The sequence below is a fragment of the Mauremys reevesii genome, linkage group 5 (genome assembly GCF_016161935.1).
Source record: "Mauremys reevesii isolate NIE-2019 linkage group 5, ASM1616193v1, whole genome shotgun sequence".
NCBI lineage: Eukaryota > Metazoa > Chordata > Testudines > Geoemydidae > Mauremys > Mauremys reevesii.
The window spans coordinates 132,630,099-132,653,997 of NC_052627.1; the positions used below are offsets into that span (position 1 = coordinate 132,630,099).

General features: G+C 39.4%; 1 protein-coding gene across 3 annotated transcripts in view; it reads right to left on the minus strand.

Moving 5' to 3' along the window:
- Positions 1-11,355: 11,355 nt before the first annotated feature.
- The window catches only part of DNAAF9 (dynein axonemal assembly factor 9), a 122,824-nt gene continuing 110,280 nt past the window's right edge, over positions 11,356-23,899 (minus strand). For all 3 annotated transcript variants that reach the window (XM_039540486.1, XM_039540487.1, XM_039540485.1), the window contains exons 30-37: positions 23,562-23,697; positions 22,610-22,696; positions 21,293-21,399; positions 20,466-20,540; positions 20,055-20,257; positions 17,728-17,793; positions 14,363-14,456; positions 11,356-11,524 (exon numbers count right to left, since the gene is read on the minus strand). In XM_039540486.1, the coding sequence (XP_039396420.1) occupies positions 11,412-11,524; positions 14,363-14,456; positions 17,728-17,793; positions 20,055-20,257; positions 20,466-20,540; positions 21,293-21,399; positions 22,610-22,696; positions 23,562-23,697 (881 nt within the window). In that variant the 3' untranslated portion in view covers positions 11,356-11,411. The remainder of the gene's footprint in view (positions 11,525-14,362; positions 14,457-17,727; positions 17,794-20,054; positions 20,258-20,465; positions 20,541-21,292; positions 21,400-22,609; positions 22,697-23,561; positions 23,698-23,899) is intronic.

Here is a 23,899-nt window from a genome sequence, read left to right on the forward strand (position 1 = left end):
GACATTAATCCTTAACTATCTGTTTACGACAATAATAAATCAATTTGAATATAAATATTGTACATACATTTCAGTGTATAATATATAGCAGTATAAGCAAGTCATTGTTTGTCTGAAATTTTAGTTTGTACTGATTTCACTAGTGCTTTTTATGTAGCCTGTTGTAAAACTAGGCAAATATCTAGATGAGTTGATGGAAAACCTCTGCATACCCCAGGGGTACACATACCCCTGGTTGAGAACCACTGGTTTAGACACAACTCCTGCATGTTGGCAGGGGGCTAGACTAGATGATCCTGGTGGTTCTTTCTAACCCTCTGGTTCTATATTAAAACCTCCTTACACTGGAAGCTCTGAAGGATGAGCACTCGGTTATTCTGTATAGTGCTCAGCACAAACGGGCCCCATACCTCACATGGGGACTTCAGGAGCAACTGTAATAACAAAAGTTTGCATCGATTCAGCCACCAGAAGAGTTTGAGTCCCCGCTTTCAGTTGGGCTCCAACAACCCCCATCACAGAGTGACACTGAGGGAGCAAGGCCAGCACACCTGTGCCAATCATCTAACCCAGATTTAAAAGAGGGCAGCTGGGCTTGGGGAAGAGGGAAGTGATTTTGTGAGTCAGAAATAGGAACCAGAAGCAGCCCAACTGCCAGAGTCCCCTGGGAGGGGAGGCAGTGAGACCCTGCGACATAATGGGGAAAATCCACTGGGAGTAAGCAACAGTCCAGGCTGAGCTGAGGAACTGTTTGTTTTGCTTAAGTTTGGGATCATAAAACGGATGAAAAGAGCTGTGGGCAGGGCAGTGAGTGCTTTGTGGGCTGAGGAGAAAGCCTGCCTGGTTACGCCCACCAGAGGAGTAGATAACTTCCTGCATTAGGGCCGCTCCTGGGTTACCCCCGTCTCTCCTCTCTCTCGGCACCTCAGTGCGCCGCGTCCAGGAGCTGCCCTGGCCCCGGACAGCGCTGCAGTAGCCTGGCTCCGGCAGGACTGGAGCTCGCAGCCCCGCCCCCTTACCATGCAGCTGAGTGGGGAGGAGCTCAGGCCCTGCCCAAGCCAGGCCGCTTAACTCTGTCCAGGGCTGCTCCTGGACGCGGCGCGCTGAGGCGCCAGGGGATGGGGGAAGGCAGAGGTGGGGCCGGTGCATTCTTGTGGGGGCCTCTGCGGGGCCCGGGGCAAATTGCCCCACTTCCCCTCCCCCCCGCCCCCAAGCGGCCCTGCTCAGGGCCCCAGGCTTCAGCCCCATGCAGTGGGACTTGAGCTTTCTATCCAAGGCCACAGCGAGTCTAACGCTGGTCCTGCTCAGCGGTTCTCCTGAAACCTGCTCATGGTCCCCAAGGGGGCCTTGGACCCCTGGTTGAGAACCACTGTGTTAGATCACCTCTGAATTTAATCACCTCTCCCAAGGTGGTCAATGGGGGGGGGGGCTAAGCCCACGATTTTGTACCGGTGCATAGAGACTGCTAACAGCTGTACACTGCAAAGGGTAGAGATCCAAATAAATACCTCACTGATTTATTTATTTTTTTGCTGCTGCTGTGTTTGCTCTTTGCCCTCAGGGAACACTGGGAAAGTCCCAGGGAGCCCCCACAAAGAGCTCAGGGCAGGGTTCAAATGTGAATAAGATGGAAAAATTGGCAAACCAGGGTAAAATGTTTGATTGTAGATAGAGCAGAGCAGGAAACGGTCTGCTCAGCCTGCAAAAAAAAGGTTGAGATTTCAAAAAATAAAAAATGTCCCATTGTGTATCAGGACAAACCCAAGAGACCTTTAAAAAATCTTCACAACAGTGGCCTACACCTCAGGTGTTAGAGCAGGGACTAGAACTTGGATCTCCTTCTGATTCAGGCCAGAGCCTTGAACCTGAGTTTCCCACCTCCTGGATGGGTGCCATGACTACCAAGCTGTTGGCCATGATGAAGGTTGACAGGGGTGTTTCTCTCATGTTGACCAGAAATTCCAGCATGGACTGAGAAAGCTTCCCGTCAAAACAGATACATTCCCATGAAATGTTTCCATTTGCACAAATTGGCATTTTCTGATTTAGAAAGGTTTTGTCAAAAAATTCCCAACTGGCTTTATTTGCAAATCCATCTTTCAGGAGTCTCAGACCCAACTGTTGCACCTGGACCCTCCTGGGCAGACCCTCATGGCCAGGCAGAGCCTCTGAAGACAATGGGGCTACCAGGGTTTGTCCAAGTGACTCCAGGGGCAGGAGGTTAAATTTTGAGCAGTGTCTGGGAAAAGGAAGGGAATTTTTAAATATTTTAGTGCTGGGTGTTTAGTGCTGCTAACACGATGGCAGGTCTCCAGTTGTTTATGAAATTCCCTTCCCACTCCTGAGCAATCAGGAAAAACAGCAGAGTGCTCAGAATTGCCTGTCAGGAAACCCCCACTCCCAGAAGTCCTGGCAGGTCTGCCATCCCATGATCTTCATATGGCCATGGGTCAGATGGTGGGACCAGCATGGATGCTAGGCACAGTGGGTCTGGGTGGAGAAATTGATTTCCAGAGCTGCTTGCCTTTGCCTGTGGAGGCTGGCTGAGGGAACCAGCTCCCAGTTCAATCCTAAATCACAGCAAATCTATCCCCAGAAAGGTGGGTTTGTACACAGAAGGTCTGATTCTCCATTGCTCTGCACCTTTGTGCAGTTATTTATACTGATGTAAAGGGAAGTGTAGAGTGCTACCGAACAGAGTGGTAGTGTTATATACCCACTAATTGCATCTGTCCTTCAGTCTAACCCAAACTCTGCCACTGACTCCCTGGGGGTCCTTGTGTACATCACTTCACCTCTGACTCGGTTTTCCCCGCTGTAAAATGACAATAATATAGAAGGACCTCACAGGGCCGTCCTGAGGGAAGCTGTAACAAGGGCAGTGCTGAGGTAGACAGACTGTTTGAAGGCTGTCTCGCCAGATCGCGTGGACTAGAACCGTGTGATGTGCACAGAAAGGACTATGCAATGAAAGGCTAAACAAATCGCTCATACCTTTATTTAGACGGCAAGCTCTTTGGTGCAGAGACCATCTTTTTGTTCCGTGTTTGTGCCATACCTAGCACAGTGGGTTCCTGGTCTATGAAGGCGGGGTACTCCTAGGCAAAATACACAGACCTGAAGACCACCACAGTGCCATTAACACGGAAAAGGTTAACAATTGGGTCACGTTTGGCAAAATTCTACTTGCCCGGGGCAAGTTTTGTTTAGTTTTTCTGGATGAACAAGTCATTAACTTCCCCCCACCCCCATCATCCTGCTGAGTGGAGCTGGGCTGACGCAGTTGGATGACAATTCTGCAAGGCTGTGTTATGTGCAGTGACCCAAGTGATGCCTTCACAAGGCACAGCAGACAGTAATCACAGTGCATCTGCCTTTGCTTTTCAAACATCCTTATATTTGTCAATCTCTTGAATTAAAAGAAAACCAAACCTGTTATGAGTTGATCCGCGTCGTGTAGGGTTGGTGCCAGGCTCCGCAGAGATACGGATGCAGGGCAGGCAGATAAGCTCCCAAATGACTATTTAGAAGCCAACACGGCATTCGGGGGGGGGGGGGGGACACTGATTCCCACTCCATTGAAAGCCCCAGCTTTCAAGTTGACAAGATAAAGAGTTAAAGTGGGCGGAGCGAAATCTTATAAAGAAAAATGATTCTGTAATAAATCAGATAATAGAAGGCAGGAAGGTGCACTCTGTGGAAGGAGTCAAAGTCCGGAACAGGATGTATATAAAACAAATATTGAGCTAACTTTGATAACACAGAAAAATGGAAGGTTTGTGGAGGGGTTAACCAAAGGCTCAATTTTAACCATTACAAATTTCCTGTCTTATTGAGCTGGGGGCTTTCGCAGCGATCTATACAATGCATTGTGTGCCTAATGATTTCCTAGCCATGAATGGGTAACTGAGACGAACAGTCCAGGCCTTTTTGTCTGTACCAGAGAAATAATGCTATTGAAATCCCCTGGGTCTTGCTGTTGGGAGTTTTCTTTCCTACCTAGGGAGCTAAACTAGTATGAAGGTTTATTTTAAGCAATTCAATAGGGCTATCTTATGAGCACCTCTCAGAATGCGCACAATGGGCGCGCAGGGCGATTCAGTTAAACAAGCGTTCCATTTTCATACAGTTCCTGTTGTGAATGTGTCATTTCAATTCCACTAGTAATTCAAGAAGCTAATAAAGCACCATTCGTATGTAGACGTGCAGCCTAAGAAATTCCAAATTGAGGTCATTTGGCAGGCTTAATGTTTTACTGACGGCTAAGCAGTGTTAGGAACCTCTGCAAATATTACCCGACTCCCTAGAAGATGGGGAGATACCAAGGTAAGTACGTTAGCATAAATTACCATCAGTGAGTTGATTTGAATGACAGTTACCTTTTCCGTAACTGGTGTTCTTCAAGATGTGTTGCTCATGTCCATTCCACAGTAGGTGTGTGGGCTTGCCACATGCACCAGTGTCAGAAGTTTTTCCCCTAGCAGTACCCGCAGGGGAGTGCCCCTCGTGACCCCTGGAGTGGTGCCTCCATGGCACTGTATAAGGGATGCCGTGCGCTCCCCCAACCCTCAGTTCCTTCTTGCCAGACAACTCCGACAGACCGGAAGGAATGCGGGATATGGAATAGACATGAGCAACACATCTCGAAGAACACCAGTTATGGAAAAGGTAACTGTCTTTTCTTCTTCGAGTGATTGCTCATGTGTATTCCACAACAGGTGATTCCAAGCCAACTCTGTTGGAGGTGGGAAGGAGTTCACAAACTCTCAGGACAGAGCATGGTCCTGCCAAACCCAGCATCTTCCATGGTCTGGGAGACGATCACATAATGCGAGGCTTGAACGACTTGCAAATCTTTAAGCGATCGCTGAGATGGGTTTCACCCAAACAACATAAACGGTCTGAGTGCAGATCACTCAGTGGCATCCATCACCTACAAGTGTCGCACAACTTAAAACCCGGGGCGCGGGGCATGCCCCGGCCCGGGCACACTAACTAAACTAAACCAAACCTAATCAAACTACTAACTACAGGTATCATACACTGAACAAACGAGTTCTGGGGAAGAGCTGCAGCAAAGCTGGAGCAGAGCAGTTCCGACGCACCTTCACTGGCAGCAAGAAGGAACTGAGGGTTGAGGGAGCACGCAGCGCCCCTTATACCACACCATGGAGGTGCCACTCCAGGGGTCGCTGGGGCGCTCCCCTATGGGTAGTGCTAGGGGAAAAACTTCTGGCACCGGTGCACATGGCGAGCACGCACACCTACTGTGGAATACACATGAGCAATCACTCGAAGAAGAATGTAACATGCTGTACATCCACCAGGGATCAGTGTTCATTTTAAAGAGATGGACATGAAAGATTTTAGTAAAAAATAAAAAAAAAATTAGGTTAAGAAAACGACAAATGAAGAATATCATTTGGTAAGGAAACAATACTGTAATCCAGCCGGTCAATGGGATGATTATTTTTAAAGAATGAGCAGCTGGTTTTCATTTAAAAACACTAGCTTTTCCCAGTCTAATTGGTTTGAGATGTGTCTCTCTTCACTAGAGTTTTTACAGTGCTTGGGTGGTTTGTTTTGTTCCTTTATAGCTTGCTCTCCCATCCAGTTGTTCTCTGCAATGTGTGTGCGCGCATGTATAAGTTTAGCATGGCTGTAACCCTAACGATAGACAGGGCAGAGACTGGGTATCCAGAGCTGAGGTGAGGAAGCTAGCTGTTTTCAGTCTAGTACTGTTGGACATGCATATGTTCTTTTCATTGTTTACAAAAAGATGTGCCCAAAACACACTTTTTTGGTGAGCTTTTTCACATATGGCTCACAATTTCCCTCATATGGGATAGAGGTGTTCAGATATTCAGGCTCAGCTTCTCTTTCTATGTAGTAGTTCAGCATTATGTATAAAAAGCGGGGAAAGAAAAGGTATAAAAGTTTTAAATGCAGGTGGGGAGAGGGAGGGAGGGCAGCTTTTCTTTCTCTTAAGAGGGAGAAGCAGAGTGGTTTTTCAGTTCTGGAGGACTGAATGCAAAATGTAGTCTGTCTCTCTCAGGTTAACAATGAAAACGGCCTTTTCCTTAGCTCTGTTGGTCATCTGAGGAGCCCATATAAAGAAGAGCAGGATGAGCATACTACAGATCCAGATGGGAAGCACAGCTAACTCTTCCAAAGCACACCCTATAGCTAGTGCTATCAATACCTCGTATATTCCCAGGCTAGAAGGGACCACTACGATCTAGTCAGACCTTCTGTATAAGAAATCAGAACTTCCCCAAAATAATTCCTAGAGCATAATGAATCATAAGCATCAAATTAAAACAATTAAAAAAATACTGCATAAAATTAATGATTAATATCAAATATGAAATAAAGTTGCTGGAAAAGATACTGAGCATATGGAATAAAGATACTGCTGAATATATAAAACAGTTTTGAACTTAAAGGAAATGTCAAATTCAATTTCTTTTACATAGGCTTGGAAGGATTACATTTTTAATCAGTAGATGTCGATAAATGTCGATTTCATTACACACAGATGAAAAAATATTTCCATTGATAATCAAAGAAAGGCAAAAGAAAGAAAAATGCTGCTTGAGAAATCATTAGTTTGATTTAAGGATACTTACTTTGTATATTTTGACATGTGATGTTGACAATTGTGTTTGAAGAGTTAGAGTTATTGAATCTCAGTATCTACGGTCATAAAATAATTGTGCGAGCCCTCCCCAGTTTCCTGCAACTGTGAAAATTTAAATAGATACAAACAGAAAAAAATACTAAAGAATAAACAATCACCGACATTATCCACCAAAATGATCAAAAACACGTTCTGACAAGCCGCCTTTTACATAAAATCAGTTGCTCAAAAAGTGGTCCTTCCTTTTACTTACATGAATAAAAGGAACGGGATTTAGCCCTTATCCGGTGTGTGCACAAAAATGTAAACACTTTCACTACAACTAAGTCCGCTATTAACATTCTGAGATGAACATTAGTTAATAAGTGAATTTGCTTCAAAAAACAGTAAAATCAATTTTGCTCTTGAGACTTGCAATACATTTCTTGCTTTCAAAGAATAAATGGCCATAATTATTTTTACAAGTGTGCAACTGGTTAAACACAAGCCTTGAGTAGGCACGATAAAAATCACTTGCTTGAGCTTTACCCAACTAGTTCAGAGGCTTACCATATGGTCTGATATTAAACCAGCAGCTTTATATTGTTTTGCTTGACAGAGATCACATACTATGACAATTTTAAGTGTACACTGGGAGCTTAGTTACAAGTGATCTCATGGCATTTTGTTTCCTGTTTAGAGTTAACTGTCTAACATGCAGCCTTAATTTAAAAAGTGACTGCTGAAAGCCTCAAAAAATACAGTTTAAATAACCTTGAACTTGTTCAGTTTGTCAAAGAATCAAATGAAAGACAACAGATGGATATACTTTATTGGTTCTTAGCATGACATCGGAATTACAGTTGTAAAAAAAATCTCACAAACTGCAGGTATAAACATGTAAAACAATACAAAAATAAATGGAAAGGTAATTTTATATATTTACGGAATCGAGTTGTGTAATAAATACAATAATAAGCAAAAAAGCTTCAATCACACAATTCAGTTTAACTGAAGTTACAGTAGTGTTTGTAAATAAGTTTTAACTTAAGTTGCAAATATTAAAGCATTGAAAACTAGTATAAAAGTGAATTTTGGCACATTGTAAAGTGAGATTTGTTATTAGTATTTGACAATTGTGTAAAAATGAAGCAATTTCTCACTAGCCTTTTGAGGTACGTTTTTAACAATCTAAAATTAGATTAACAACGTTGTTCTAACAACTCACAGTTTACGATTTACTATACTAGTTACAATTTTCCCTTTTAAGAATACCAAACCAGGTATTCCAGAGCTTATATCTGTGCAAATTCAGAAAAATCTCAATATAAAACTTATTAGGGAACTTTTAATTGCAACTTAAATCCTCCCTGCAATCATTTTTGCTAAATAATAATACAAATGTGTAAAACCTGGAATACCAAATTCCACAGCTTTACAAAGAAATAATCCTAGGTCACAGCTCAATTCAAGTGGCAAGTGTTCCCTTGCTAAGTTTGTCACATTTTTCACCCCCCCATAACTTCAGCAACTTCTGACCAACACTCATTCTCTGTGAGAAAAAACACAAGCTGCTAACGTTAAGGTCAGCAAAGCATATAAACCCTTTGAGGACTCTTAGCACTTCATCACAATACCAGAAATGCCTGGACACAAAAGTTACTCTTCTCCATTTTCATTATACAGTAAAAAGATAGTATAATGGCACTTTTTACTTATTTGAACATTTGCAGCTTATCGAGAGATGGTGCTTTTTCTTGTTTTACAGTAGCTAAAAATTTCAAAAACTAGATATTTAGGATTAACCCAATTCTTATCTCAAAAAAATATAAACCAGATTCCCCTGCAGTTAGGGTTCAGCATGGTATATACATCTCTGACAGGAATACAAAAATTATGATTTCCCCCCCCCCTTAAAAAAAGGGGGGGCTGCTGAATGTTGGAAGCAAAATTAATCAGCAACTGCTATAAAACATCAGCAGCATCAAGTATTTATACATTTTAGTCCTCAAAGAGTTTTTTTAAAAAACGATTTAACCATATGTGCTAATATTCTTCACTAGGTTAATTATAAGTCCTTTCACCAAAACCGTTTCTCCTTTAAAAAAGGGTGCAAGCAATACAACCCATGACGTCCACTCCCATAATTTGCTTAGTGCATCAATGGGCGCCATATGCAAGGCACTGCTATGTTTAAAGGATATCCTTGTCACAGTTTCACTATTTTGGTAATTTTTAAAAAATCACAGTTAAACATTAAAAGCTGAGGTAATCAAATTATTTCAATACCAAAATATATTAATTGAAATAGTACCAGTATGGTGAAAGGTCTTCATCATATTACACAGTTATTGTTACCACTCAGCATGCAGTACAGCATATAATATCTATACTATCTATGCCTTCGTTGTGGTGAACTCTTCTGATTCAGGCTTTAAAAACAGCTTGATTTGTGCAGCAATAAATTCAATTTAATAAGTTTATTATTTCCTGTTTTGGTCACAACACGGCATCTTGGTTTTAATTAGCTTATTATACTAAACCTAGATGAATCAGCCCATCAATATTTATTTTCCAGAGCTGCACAAATTAGAGTTCTTAAAGAGAATTCAGCAGAGTATAAAACTACAGTATCTTCATCTATCAATTGCACTTAAAACCTACTCCGTTACGGATTTCCAAGTTGAGACAAAGTGTCAACGAAGTGCCATTTGTCTCAGCTCCTGGTATTTTACGTCTGACGTTACATAGTCATACAGCTATTCTAGATATATGGCTTTTGCAGATTAGACAATTTATGCTAAAAAGGAGCACACAGTGTTTATCCTAAGTTATATTGGCAAAGAATTCTTCTATTGTCTAAATGCCCCTTTTGCAATATTACCTACAGAATTCTATATTTTCATAACCCTGTCTTAATACGCAGTTTCCATAGCCAATTTTACTTAGTTCCTAAACACTGACAACACCCCAGAAATCAACTGTTAGCTACGTTTACCTACCAGGCACTAAGTATATTAAAAGACTAAAGTGTAGCCATGCATAGATAATTCTCGAGCCTTATTATGATGCTCTATACCTGTAATATGGGTTGCCCCAGAAAGCATACAAAACTTGGAACTAAACTGCTGGCTTTTACTGTGCTTTGTAAGGAAAACACTTCTATCCTATTCAAGTCCTGTGGTGTGCAAGATAATGTCTAAATTCTGAAAGCTTTTAACATCTAGCATGAAAAAACGAAGCAGCCGCCTTACAAACATTTAAATCCTAATCTGCACCACCTGGAATTCAAAATCTGTACTTTCTTACGGAATCTGTATACCCTAATGATCACAGTACAGGCAGCTCGCTGAGGTTAGCTAGTAGTGACATATACTAAAACTTTAGATAAAGTGTTCCAATTTTTATGGTCTAATTGAAATTTCAGCCATTTAAGATTCCAAATTTAAAAAACTTATTTCCTAAGGCATCAAATTTCTATGTAGACTTGCACTTGACTGTAGGAGTTCAATCTAGTTTTCCTTTCTTAACATAAGAGCTTATGAACACCAGTTATGCTTCATCATTATAAGCATACTATACGAAATTATTCCTTCAATAAATTCTTATTGCATCAAATACATCTGATCAACAGAAAGGTCACAGATGCACTAAAAGCTGATCCTTATCTGTTCCTGAGGGAAAGGAGTATGCAAGTAAAATGTTCAGCCGCGGTTGGTTTCCACAAAACTAATTTCCAAATGCACAGTGAGCTACAGTAATCTGTTTTTCAAGGTAACAAGCCCTACAATAATGTTGGTCAGTAGCCTGCAGGTTAGCCACCTCAGAGTCTTGGCCAGCGTTCTATTTAGTCATATTCAAAATAGTTCTTGTTTAATTTAGAGGACAAGGAGCCATCATTCTCACTATAATATCAGCTTGAAAAAACAGATCGGAACCAAAAAATCAAACCCAGTGTTTCAATTCTGTGGAAGGCTATGGCACATAGATTCTCCTAAAAGCTTGACAGATAAAGTACTTCAAGTACTGTTCTGTATTTCTGTACTGTTCTTTTTTACCTTTGAAAACATATTGAGTAGATGAATAGCTCATCTCTTCAGCCAAAAGATACCTCGCTCATCCCCAGATTTGCTCAGATGTTGGGGCTACAGGAAAATGTACAAGATAACCCTTTTACTCTCAAGCAGTGTCAGGTCATAGGTTACACCACTCTGCCTGTAATGCATTCTGCATGATAACGATAGTATCGCTGGAGAAAATGAGCCAGTGAGAGCAGCAGCAAGATCAGGTGATCAGAGCCTTTCAAGTGTTCCCCCATTTCTCGCTTTAGGAACACACTCAAGCTCTCATACCGAAATACTTCAGGGTGTAACAAGCGTTGGCCACTTTTTCATTTATGGACATTGAAAGAAATAAGCTCCAGGTTTTCGATTATCTGTATCACAGACCAATTTCACTGCTCATAAACAGGGCTATTAGGACATACAGTTTTGTTTTGAACATGTAATATTTCCACTGCTAATCAGAGAAATTCCAGGTGATGCTTTTTATGATCTGGAATTAAGGTGAAGTGGATGTGAACCAGACTGTACAAACAACTAAGTAGTTACCAGATTAAAATGCCAGCTTTACAGGAATGAAGTTTCATTTTAAAACTGCTAAAAACTAACATTTGACTTTTCATTTTCTTGTTAACCAGCAAGGCTGTCAGCATTTTTCAGTTACTGATAGACAGATGACAGTTTAGAAATCCACAATGTTTATGTGCATTTAATACCACAAACATGCATGCTTATGTCTTCTGCTCAAAGAGGTCATGATATTCTTGTTCTTCTAGCTCTCTGTTGTACTTTTCAATTTCTCTGTTAGCTTCTTCCAAGTAGTCATTCATGAACTGGTCCATTACTGATGTCGAAATACTAAGGAAAAGTATTCATCGACATAAAAACGTGCATTAGAATCAGAACAGGTTGGACTAAGTAAGCAATTCAACTAGTTAGCTCTGCATATTAATAGGATGAATTTTCCTCTGTGGGCAATAATGCAATGTATTAGCATATCCTGGAGTCAGAACAAACTATCAGTACTCTTCTTCAAAGAGGCTGTAAGAGTTACATAGGTAACTTTCTTAATCTCAATAGGAAAACACCAGCAGGTCAGGTAAGTGACAGTAAGGATATCCAGTCTCTGCCTCAACCGTTGCCTCTCTAAAATCATCCCAAGCTTCAATCTGATGTCCCTGGGTAAAGTTCTGTTAAAAAAAAAATCAGGATTCCTATCACCAGCTGCTCTTTCAATCTGGCTTTTAAATTTACTCTAAAAAAATGTAGACCCATCGCACAGTATCTAGACCCTGGAAGTATGTTCCATTTGTACTGGATTTCATTTAGAAGGAGACAGTAAATGAGAAAGAGGGTATTATTCCTGTTATTAGACTGTTTTTATGGCTATGAAAGGGTGGTTGATGCTGTGGTACATTATTTGGGATAGTCTCATCCGTTATTTGATCTTGCACACCAGAATTACATGAATTTGATTAAGTAGGCTTCAATAAGAAAAAAAGTCACAAAATCCCACCAGCAGAAATATCTAGATTAATATTCATGGACAAGGTTTAGCATATGTGCTACTTTGTTTTCCATTAACTTCCCTAACCATGGTCATTTGGTAGAAAATGTATCCAAGAAGGGAAGAGGGGTCTGATGTTTTAAGAATTAAAATTAAGTGCCACAGAAGTTGTGGAAGGACAAGTGGGCCCTCTTGCTCAAAGAAGAACTGAAGTATCCACCTGCAGCTTTATAAGTAAATTACAATCAGTTACTGAAGATCAAGAAATAATAAAAACGAAATTGAGAACATAAAAGCAGACTTGAGGTAAGTTGTTTGTGACTGAGATGGTCTCTTTGTTCAGCACCTAATGCAAATGTTCCTGGGCACTACAATAATACAAATAAATAATAATAAATAATAGTTTAGAGAGAATCTTAGGACAAAAATATTAGAAAATGTGATGGACACATGAGGAATTCTACAGTGGGGGTCTGTTAATATGACTCTGGAGTTATTGCCAAATATTGAGAGAAAATCCAATACACCAAACCAATTTAGGTAAAAAAGTAATCAGTGTGATTCAGGAAAAACTAAAAAAAGCCCCGCTGAGCTTCAAATATTTTATTTTGTCCTGACAAGGAACCAATTCTGCTGATCTAAGAAAGCAAAGATAGCTAATTTCAGAGTTCAGTGTATGCTTGCCATAGCTGGTTGCTCATATCAAGTAAAGGGTGCAGAACCCAAGCAAGGGTTTTTAAATAATTCATAGATTCACAGACTCTAGGACTGGAAAGGACCTCGAGAGGTCATCGAGTCCAGTCCCTTGCTCTCACGGCAGGACCAAATACTGTCTAGAGAATGAAGCAAGTGCAGCCATATTTTAATTCACATGTAATACTGGAGGGTCATCACACACATGCTTCTGATTTTATTTATGGGCGCACTCTGAAGATACAGTGATTAGTTGGTATGCATGTCAGGTTTTTCCATACCAATCAGGCTAGAAGGTTTTTTACATTAATGAAACTTCAACATCCAAGGAACAAGAATGAGATATTTTTGTAGCGAGATCTTGTGGTCTTTTTGGGGGGGTTTCTCTAAGTATACATTCTTTTTGTGACACATTATATTGAAACAGCAAAGAATCCTGTGGCACCTTATAGACTAACAGACGTTTTGCAGCATGAGCTTTCTGCATCTGAAGAAGTGGGTATTCACCCACGAAAGCTCATGCTGCAAAACGTCTGTTAGTCTATAAGGTGCCACAGGATTCTTTGCTGCTTCTACAGAACCAGACTAACACGGCTACCCCTCTGATATTATATTGAAAGGTAGTTAAGGGATTATTTGGTTTAAATTGAAGGGTTTTTTTTTTTTTTTTTTTTTGCATCGTATGCTTCCAATTATCTGAAAACCATAGAGGACACATTTTGTTTGGATAATCAGGAGTTTGGATAATTGACAGGGCAGAAGTGGCAGTGCAGGGAGTCCTCTGTAGCTCACTCACTCTCATGACACCGGGACTACCCTCTTAACAGTTGCAAGTGCAAGGGGTGGGGGTGGGGTGGGGAGGAGAGGAAGACTGCGGCCCTGATGGGGCAAAGTGGAGACTTCTGGCCATTGCGCCGATCTGCCCCACCAGGACCTTGCAAATGCAGGGATCAGGTGTTACCAGCCCTGCAGCAGTGCAGGGGCCCTTGCAGCTCTGCTATCATGGCTCCTATCACTCAGTTCCATGACAGAAGGGCTGCACAAGGCTTCCTGAGCTGCTGTAATGGCCATTCAGCAACAGGGTGGCCTCCACCAGGGCCGGGGGTCTCTGCTCTATCATCTGAACCTCCACATTATCCTAATGCAGAGAATAGAGAGAAGGGTTTCAGATAACAGGGTTTTTGAAAAATCAGGATTATACTGTACTTGATTTTCTATATGATCTAATGACCTTTGGTTTGTTCAATTCAGCTTCTTACACTGTGACTGTAGGAGTGATCTATTAATGTTAAAGCCTGATATGGCAAATGGTCATATGCTGATTTAAAACATCAAAACCTTTCACTGTGCATGATCACCAGCTAGTCAGTTGGCTCTTCTAAGGATAATGCTCTGCCCCAATATTCCATGTCAGCTGTGTCTAAATCTACAGCATACTTTCTACAAAAATACTCATGAATTTAAATACATATTAAAGGATACGTGGATGGTAATCCATCTTGTCCCCAAAGAAATTCACAAACTGAGTTCCATTGTAAAAGTAACCAGCTGGAAGTGGATCCAGGTGGCGCTTCATCTGCATTCAAAGGCAAATACTGTATCATTAGACATTTCAACAGTCTAAAACATGGGTATGTAAGTCTATGCAGTTAAACAGAAGGGGGATGCCTCTTTCCAGAAACTTACCAACCCAGTACAAAAGTGCTTGACCTTTTGTTTAAATGAGGTAGACACTTTGCAAAACAGGCTTAAATACTAACACAATTGCAGTATCTTTAGCTGTTACCTTATAATTTAATTTTCTACTAGGAAAATTGAGGAAAAAAACCCAAAACATTTATTGTCCTCTTGGTTGTAAAAGAGGACCTTAAGGGCACGTCTAGACTAGGATAAATGGTATACTCTTAAAACTTGTTAGCCTAAACAATGTAACGCTAGTTTGGAAAGGGCAAGTTAGCCCTGCCCTGTTTTAGCTAATATAATTTAAAAATATGCCTTGTACCCTAGTCTGAACAAGCCGTTAATGTTAACTGATACAGGGCTATCTCCTTGTGCCTGCAGGCAAACCACTCAAGAGACACGGACTGGCCCTGCTCATCTCAATCTAGAATAGATTAATAGTTTCCAAGGCCAGAAGGGACCACTGTGATCATCTAGTCTGACCTTGTGTATAACAGGCCACAAAACTTCCCCAAAATTATTCCTAGTGCACATATTTTAGAAAAACATCCAATTGATTTAAAAATTGTCAGTGACGGAGAATCCATCATGAGCCTTGGTAAATCTTCCAGCCATTGGATCAATGTATACGTTTCTCTGCTAGATTTAAGACCCTATTAAATATCTGTTCCCCATGTAGATACTTATAAATTGTACTGAAGTCACCCTAACCATCTCTTTGTTAAGCTAAATAGATTGAGCTCTTTGCCTCTATCACTATAAAGCATATTTTTAAATCCTTGAATCATTCTCGTGGCTCTTTTTTGAACCCTCTCCAAATTATCTACGACCTTCTGTATTGTGGACACCAGAACTGCAAATACCAAACACAGGTGTACCAGTGCCAAATACAGAGGTAAAATAACCTCTTTACTTCCACTTGAGATTCCCCTATTTATATCTCCCAGGATCACATTAGCTCTTTTGGCCACATCACATTGGGAGCACATGTTCAGCTGATTATCCTTTATGACCCCTAGATATTTTTCAGAGTTACTGTTTCCCAGTGTAGAGTCCCCCATTGTGTAAGTATGGCCTACATTCTTTGTTACTTGATGTGTATATATTTACATTTAGACATATTAAAATGCATATTGTTTTCTTGTGCCCAGTTTACCAAGCAATCCAGATAGCTCCGTATCAGTGACCTGTCCTCTTCATTATTTACCACTACCCCAAATCTGTATCATCTGCAAACTTTATCAGTGTGCCTATGTTTTCTTCCACATCACTAATAAAGCAGAGCCAAGAACTGATCCCTGCAGCACCTCCCTGGAACCATATCTGCTGGATGACTTTTCCCCATTTACAATTACATTGAGACCTAACAGTTAGCCAGCTTTTAAATCCATTTAATATGTGCCATGTTAGTTCTAGGTCATTCTAGGTTTTTAATCGAAATGTCATGTCTGTCAAAGCCTTACAGAAGCCTCAGTATATTATGTCAATACTATGATCTTTCACAATCAAACTTGTAATCTCAAACAAGAGATCAAGTTAGACAGAACCTATTTTCCATAAACCCATGTTGATTTGCATCAATTACATTACCCTCTAATCCTTTAGCTGATCGCCATATTTGGGATCGGGAAGGAATTTTCCTCCAGGGCAGATTGGCAGAAGCCCTGGGGGGTTTTCGCCTTCCTATGCAGCATGGGGCACAGGTCACTTGCTGGAAGGTTCTCTGCACCTTGAAGTCTTTAAACCATGATTTGAGGACTTCAATGGCTCAGACACAGGTTTGATGAGATTCTGTGGCCTGCTTTGCGCAGGAGGTTAGACTAGATGATCATAATGGTCCCTTCTGACCTTAAAGTCTATGATTCTGTGAAAAGTGGGGTGAGGAATGGAGTCACTGAGTCATGGTACTATAACGTATTGTAATTGTCCTTATTTGAAGAACAGAGAATGTTTTAAAAATACATTAAAATATGTCTTAACTACTTAAAGAACTAAGAAAGAGGTGGCTTCTTGGAGGTGACCTTATAATAAAGGTAGTTTTGGGGTTGCTTTTGGATGGTCTCTTCTGACAGATTACCAAAAGTGGCCTGTTGCATAGACTTCACTGTGTTTCAAATTAATTTTGAAACATATACAGACCTCGGTAACGTGAAGCTTTTATCAAACAATTTGTTTAATTCAATTTAAAATTGATATATTTTGAAATAACTTGCATGTAGTCATTAGGCTGGGCCTTTAACAGCTTTGCACCCTGTCCCATTTCCCAAACTGACTCTCCACAAAGATCTCCTGCAACTATTCATATATTTGTTGTGAGGACAGATCAAAATAAACTTTCATTAAAACGCAAGAAGAGTATAGGCTCAAAAATGCTGAAAAGCTTGCCATGTAAATACAAATACTATTAGTTTCCCATATCAGATCCTGAAATCTATTTTCTTTCCTGCTTTTTATTGACTAGAGATATATGGTTCTATTCCAGATGCATTACTACTTCAAGATATATACTAAAGAGCAAACATCTAAGATTGAGGCACTAAGTGCTTATGATTATAAGGATCTTTTTTCAGTCCTGTGAAATGACCAGATGCTTCCTTGACAAACTCCACATTTCATACAGGAGGTTTTAGTGTTTAATCATCTTCTATTCCAATAGGAAGCCACAGAGCAACTTGTAAATACTCCTGGTTTGTCTAAAAACAGGCTGTACCAGCAGCAAGACCAGCAAAGGACAGCTTAACAGTAGCAGCTGCAAGGGCACACTAATAGAGTGTCCACAGAAAGAACCATCTTAAATGAGTTTATTTTTCCCTCTCACATGCAGAGGACAGCAGAGATGAACAAACAGTATGTATCGATATAGCTACCAAGAATTAATGGAAATACATCCATCATTAGTCTGAAAATGTGATTATTGCTATGATGTGATAGCCCCATGCGCCCACTTCCAAAACTCTATTATGGAATTGGGTTATTTGGAAACGAATGCAATTACACAGCACTCCCACCACTTATTTGGAAGCTTAACAGCATCAGGGAAAATAGTTTTGCATGCATCAAGTCAGAAACTTAGAACACAGTTCTTGCTATAGTCTTCTATCATATAAATGGGTACTTAAGGAAGTGAGGGCCAGAACGAAGCCTTGATGCTAATGGCTTGTACTTACATGAATGTTTTTGATCTCCTGCAGAGTCAGCATTCCTCTGGTTTTCAGGGCTTTCCTCTGAGGTTTCTATACATAGATTCAGATACCAATAATAGATTTAATGCTCATGGCAACACCACACTATGTTATAATTAAGGTACCAAACAAAACAAAAAAAACAAGCAACCAGAAAAGTACAACTACCACAAATATGAAAAAGGTAGCAATATGTAACCACAGATAATTGTGCTTAATCCTAACACAAGATATTTTTTAAAAATGTGTATCAATGCTAATAAGTAGACATGGTTATTGAATTGCATTGCTTACTTAAGGAACTCTAGATTCAATTTTTATAAATACAAGTATAAAAAACTCAAGAATCTTATATAAATGTGATTTAGTTAACAGAATAGAAAAAAAAATTCTGAAGGTATTTTAACTAAACTAGTTAAATAAGCTATTGTAAAAAACAAAAAAAATTGACAGAGGCAGAGCAATCAAGTTTTTAGACTTAATATAGAGGTCTATACCTCAATTCTTTAGGTAATATGCAGAACCTGAAATACTAAATTATTTAAAACACCTGAATCAGTCTCTACTTTTGATGTTGTAGAGGATGAGAAGGCACTTTCATTATAAACCTCATTTACAGAGATTTGTACATTTCTGAGCGCGTTACTGGTTGAGTTAAAATCTCTCATGTTTGTTCTCAGTCCAAAGATTATGATTTTCAAGGTCTGATTAAATTCAGCTCAATCACTGCTGAGTTAGTTGAAAAAGGGGAGTGTTTTTTATCCTTGGAGAAATTTACTTATTTTTAAAAACATCCAATCTTCCATGAACTTAGTCTCAGAATGGACAAATGCCATTGGCATGTAAGAAGCAGCATGATTTAGAAATAACATTTGTGTACATACAGCATGTACATTTCCAACTTAAAAAGAAAACACACCCCACACTGGAGGAATAGAAGTAGCATGGCATGAAAACAGGGCTGGATGCCAGAAACTCGAGTTCTAATTCTGGCTCTGATAAGAACTCCCCTCTGATTTCTGGAAAGTCAACTTCTCAGCCTACACTGCATTCCAAGATGCTACACATGTGAATTTATAGTTACAATAAACTACAATTTATTTTTTTTTGGCAGAGAAGTCATGACCATCTAATTAGAGATTGTACCAAAATGTGTATGGACAAGGAGCTAGAGTTAATGCAATGTGTGCAACCATAATTTTAATAGTTCCTGACTCAAGTGCTGAACTGTGCAAACTTGATGTTCTCAGTTTTTATATGGAGTTTTCGTTAAAAAAGAAGAACTCAAAGAGATTCACTCGCCAGACTTTGGAACTATTTGATTGGAAAGCACCGTAACAACATCTTTTCCCATATTCCTCAGGAGCTCAGACTGGTCACAGCATCTAAAAAGCCTGCAGGTGCACTGACTGCAGTCCCTATAGTATCTCAGAAACAAGACACTCATGTCCATCTTACAATGTGCATGCCCCCAACCCTTTACGCTTCACGATGTGGCTATGTTAGCCACACACATACACATTTTGGACTTAACAGCTCACTTTACAAACTTAGCAAAAAAACCTGAACGTATGATTTTCAAGGCAATGTAAATCAAAACCAGGTTTCACCCGAACACAGGTTATTTCCATGCTATATTTAAACTTTCTTTCCACAGCAGTTTGCAAAATGTTTTTAAAACAGGATGAGAACACAACCTCTCCCACCAAAAAAATTGTTTCATGATGAAAAATAGCTGAATAGTTTTTGCTCAAAACCTTTTTTAAAAAAATCTTCACTGTCAAGCACAGACCAAGCCTGGAAAATGTAAGCCCAAAAGATCAATATCTGAGCAATCGAGAACAAGAGGGAGGAATGGAAACAGTTATACACTAACTACAGTGGTCACTGCTGCTCATTATCATTACACCCAAGTGCAGGTTCCACACACTGAATTTTCTGCCTGAGCTTAGACTGCTCTGGACCCTACCTATATGAAGGACGACCACGTCTCAAGTCCAAGTCCTCTTGGATTTATCTGGACATACTCGCATACTCAATTTGCTACGGAGTATACTGCAGCAAACAGTTCTCACCCTGAATATGCTGTGACATGTTTTAAAAATAAAGTTCGAATTACAGGTGGCACCGGTGAGCCTTTTCAGCCATCTTGTTGAAAAGATCATTTCTAATGGCACAATCATTGGTGCGCTATGCAGGACACAGTTTCCAGTCTACTTTAACAGTAAGAATATTAAAACACTCACATTTCTCTTTGGATTTTTAAACCAAGCAACATAGAAAGAAATCCCAACAGTTGTGTGTCCACAAACCTGCTTTGCAGTTTGTCTGAGCCAGTCTTTTATTTCCTCTTCCTTCAGAGAGCAGCCAATGAACACAAGGAAGCACTCCTGCTGACCGCTGCGATCTCTGTTATCATTTCTTGAATCAGGAGGAGTAGGCCCCTCCTGAACAGGCACAAGGCTTAATGAATTAGATGCTGTATTATGACAGACTTCTATCATCTTATCAGAATCTACCAAAAAGAGAAGACATTTTCTTTAAACACTGGGCTGATACAGCTGACTTATCTCAATTATTTTAACAGTTAGCATATGTGCATAGATGCGTATGGTTCCTTTACGAACCAAACAACTACAAATGATATATTTTGGTATTCGCGGAGTACGTGAAAACAAGTAGTGTAATCTCAAGACCATGCATATGAAGTTTACTACAGTTACCTGAAAACTTAACTTTGCCCAAAATGTGGTATATGTTTCCAGAAAAAGGACTTGACTTAACTGATGACTTAATTGCTGTATGAAATAAAAATAAAAACAGGTTATTCAACTTATTTTTCTCTTCCCTGGTGCAGCTCATTCAGCATAGTTCACCTTGGCTAGCGGTAGAAGGTTAGAGTCCCAATCTCTAAATAACCCACTTCATACTATTTGCTATCCTACGTCCCTTGAAGCCCACCCTATTCGCAACTTCTCTTCTCTATGGGGGAGAAAAGGATATATGCTCAAAGGGTATTATAATAAAGTATCCCTCCCACATAATTGACTCTTAGTGTGGAGAGAAAGAAGATTCTCAGAAAAACAATTTTTAAAGTGACAGACGGAAAGACATTATTTCTACTCTAAAAGAACATTCACTCTAACAGCAGTCTGATTTTGTAATCATTGCAAAGAATGATTATATATAAGTCACAAGGTTGCTATCCTTTAACACAAGACAACAGAAGTAAAATGTTTATTTCAACTTAGAAAAAGCTTTTAAGTATCGAAGTCTATGGGATAATTACCCTCAAGCGGTTTGACTGCATACTAAATGTTAGATTTAATATTAAAAGATTACACTTATTTAAACAAGGTCATGAGTCTTTTTAAGTTTCCAGAATAGACGAGGAAGTCAAAATACATAGACATGAAGTACTTTAAAGACGAGGAATTACATTCTAAATAAAAATTCACATTATTCATGATTAGCATAGCACAGGGTTTCCCTACATTAACTAAACACCCACAATATTTTAAATCTAAAAGTCACCAAAAACCATTTTTACCTTTACATTTGGTCACAAATCGTGTTTTTTCCAGAGGACGGCTAAACCACACACAGATCTGAACCATTGGTGGGAAGACAGAACCAGCTCCAAACTTACCATCATACCTTTTTAACAAAAAAAGGGAAATCAACTTTATTTGCCAAAGATATTTTTGATTTTGTTTCCCCAGTCTTCATGTGAGCAATCAAAGTTCCTGAAAGCGTCTATTATCATGCTTTATCTGCTTTTTATCTAACAGGTTTCTAAAAAATGAAGAATATTAGTTATTTTAACAACAGAGGAGCTTTCATGAAGAGAAATACTAAACTCATTGCATGTAAGAAGAGAAATACAAACTGTACACAAGGTAAGAATTATATATGTAATTTTGTATCACGATTGATATCAGGAACCACTTCAATGAAGTTCCTGCTGTTAGCACTTTTTTCCCCTAGGAGCACTACATTAAGAGAGAGAATGCCAGCATCAAGAGGTTTGAAACAGTTTCTTCTCCAACCCAATCCTCTTCCCTTTGGAGTGATGTGTGATCTACAAGAAGGCTTACCCTTATATAACTGTATGCTGGTTTACTTAAGAAGCCTCTCTCAAACCCAGTTTGGAGTCAAGGTGTAATTAATTCTGAAGAAGCAGCACAGAAACTGTTCTGGACTGACAGGATATGTTGGCTGAAGTGCTGCACACTATGCCTCTAATGCTCGAAATGTAACTAGAAAACTGAATAAGTCAGGATTTGGGATTGGTGCCAGGTTGGCAGATCTGGAGAACGAAGTCCTCTATTTGCCACACAGATACAGCACAGACGGCAGCAACAACATACCATCCCCAGCAATGTGTTGCAAGCCTGAACAGTAGAAGATATCACTAGGTGTTAGAACGGAGTTCTGTTTCCATTAATTTTCTGTCCTCGGCCTCTGCCGAGGCTGCCAATCAAGAATGCAGATATTCCACTGGGGATAACTGTCTGCTAGTAACTGAAACGATACCACTAGATCATTTCATTTAGGCTGAACAGCTGTTAGACTGATTTTACTTCAAGTCAGTACTGCCCTACTCCTCATTTTCACAGGGCTAGCTCATGGAAATTAATAGCAATTTTACCACCCATTTAAAAGGAAACTGAAGAGGATCCTAAGTAGGCAAAAGATGGCACTAGTGGATCTAAAAAGACTACTTGCAAGCTCTTAAAAGAAGACATTTACAAAGTGATTGGTCCACATGTATGAACTGTCTTGAAAATATAAGCTAGTGGGGCTTTTAAAATCCTTCATGTTAATTAAAAATGCTTTTTTATTATTTCTCAATTACGATACTTGCCAGCCAGGATACATCAAATAGCGAGCTCTCATCATCGGAGGATTTGAAAAACTGCTTTCAGAGAGAATTAGCTCAATATCCTCATTCCTATTAAAAAGATAAGGTTGAGATTTTTAATTTACAGAACATAGTAACAATGGTTATTTATCTGTAAACTATTTACATAAATTAGAATGTGCTAGTCAGATTGCAATAAAATAATTATATTTTACTATTTATGGTACATGAAAATATTCTCAATTTTCCAGACATTAAAAGTTTTTGTAAAAAAACAAAAAACCAGGAGTTCTCTACTCAACTAATTTTTATTTGCAACTAGAACACAAGTAAATATACTAAATAAAATATATAACACAGCAAAAAAGCCCTTATAAGAACTTCAGAGGATCCTCAATTCAACTTTTATTGATGTCGAGTAGGACTTACTCATTGAGTTTGGTCCCATTCAAGTTGAGTGGATTTACTCATCCATGCTACTCAGTGTGTGCAGAGGTTGCACAATTGAGCTCTAATGGAACAAATATTAGTATAAACCTACAATCTGTAGAAAGAGACTTTTACCTGATTGCTGTATAAAGAAAAACCTAACATGAAAATTACTCTGCAAATGAAAAGATACATCCATTTTAAACCTTAACTTTTCCTAAATCATACTGTATTATTTCTAGCTTATGGCCATTTAATGTCTTCCTTTGACACTTAAATCCTTAGTGAATCATGCTGTATCAGAACATCTGGTTGAAGTGTAGATGACATTCTTCAAATGTTAAAATTCTAAGAACAGAATATCAGGGAAGTAATGACTAAGAAAAATAAGCATTTTTCTGGTTTACACACTAAGTCAACTTTCTGTTCATAGGTGAAAGTCAAAGAGGAACAGCTTTTCTTGTAAGAGTTCCCCATTTTTAGAACAGCAACTTGAAAATCATAAAGCACTGGAAGCTAGTATTACCTAGTTACGAGGCCATTTTCTGCCAAGATAAACGAAACAGCAGGATTTGCTGCTCGTATGAGGCTCTGAAGTTGTACAATTAGTGGGTGTCTCTGCTCTGTAGTATGACTTGTGAAGACCACATTGCTCACCAATCCTGCATGAGGAAATTGGGGAACAGTTCACTCAAATAATGTCTACAATGATGGAGAACAACAACAAACATATGCTGGTAAAGTGATATAGCAAAAACATTTTTCCAGGTCAAAACTGTTGACCAGTATATGCTGGCTAGCACATATATACACGGAGCAGTGTATTTATGTAAGAATGCATTAAGCCAGAGGTAGGCAAACTAT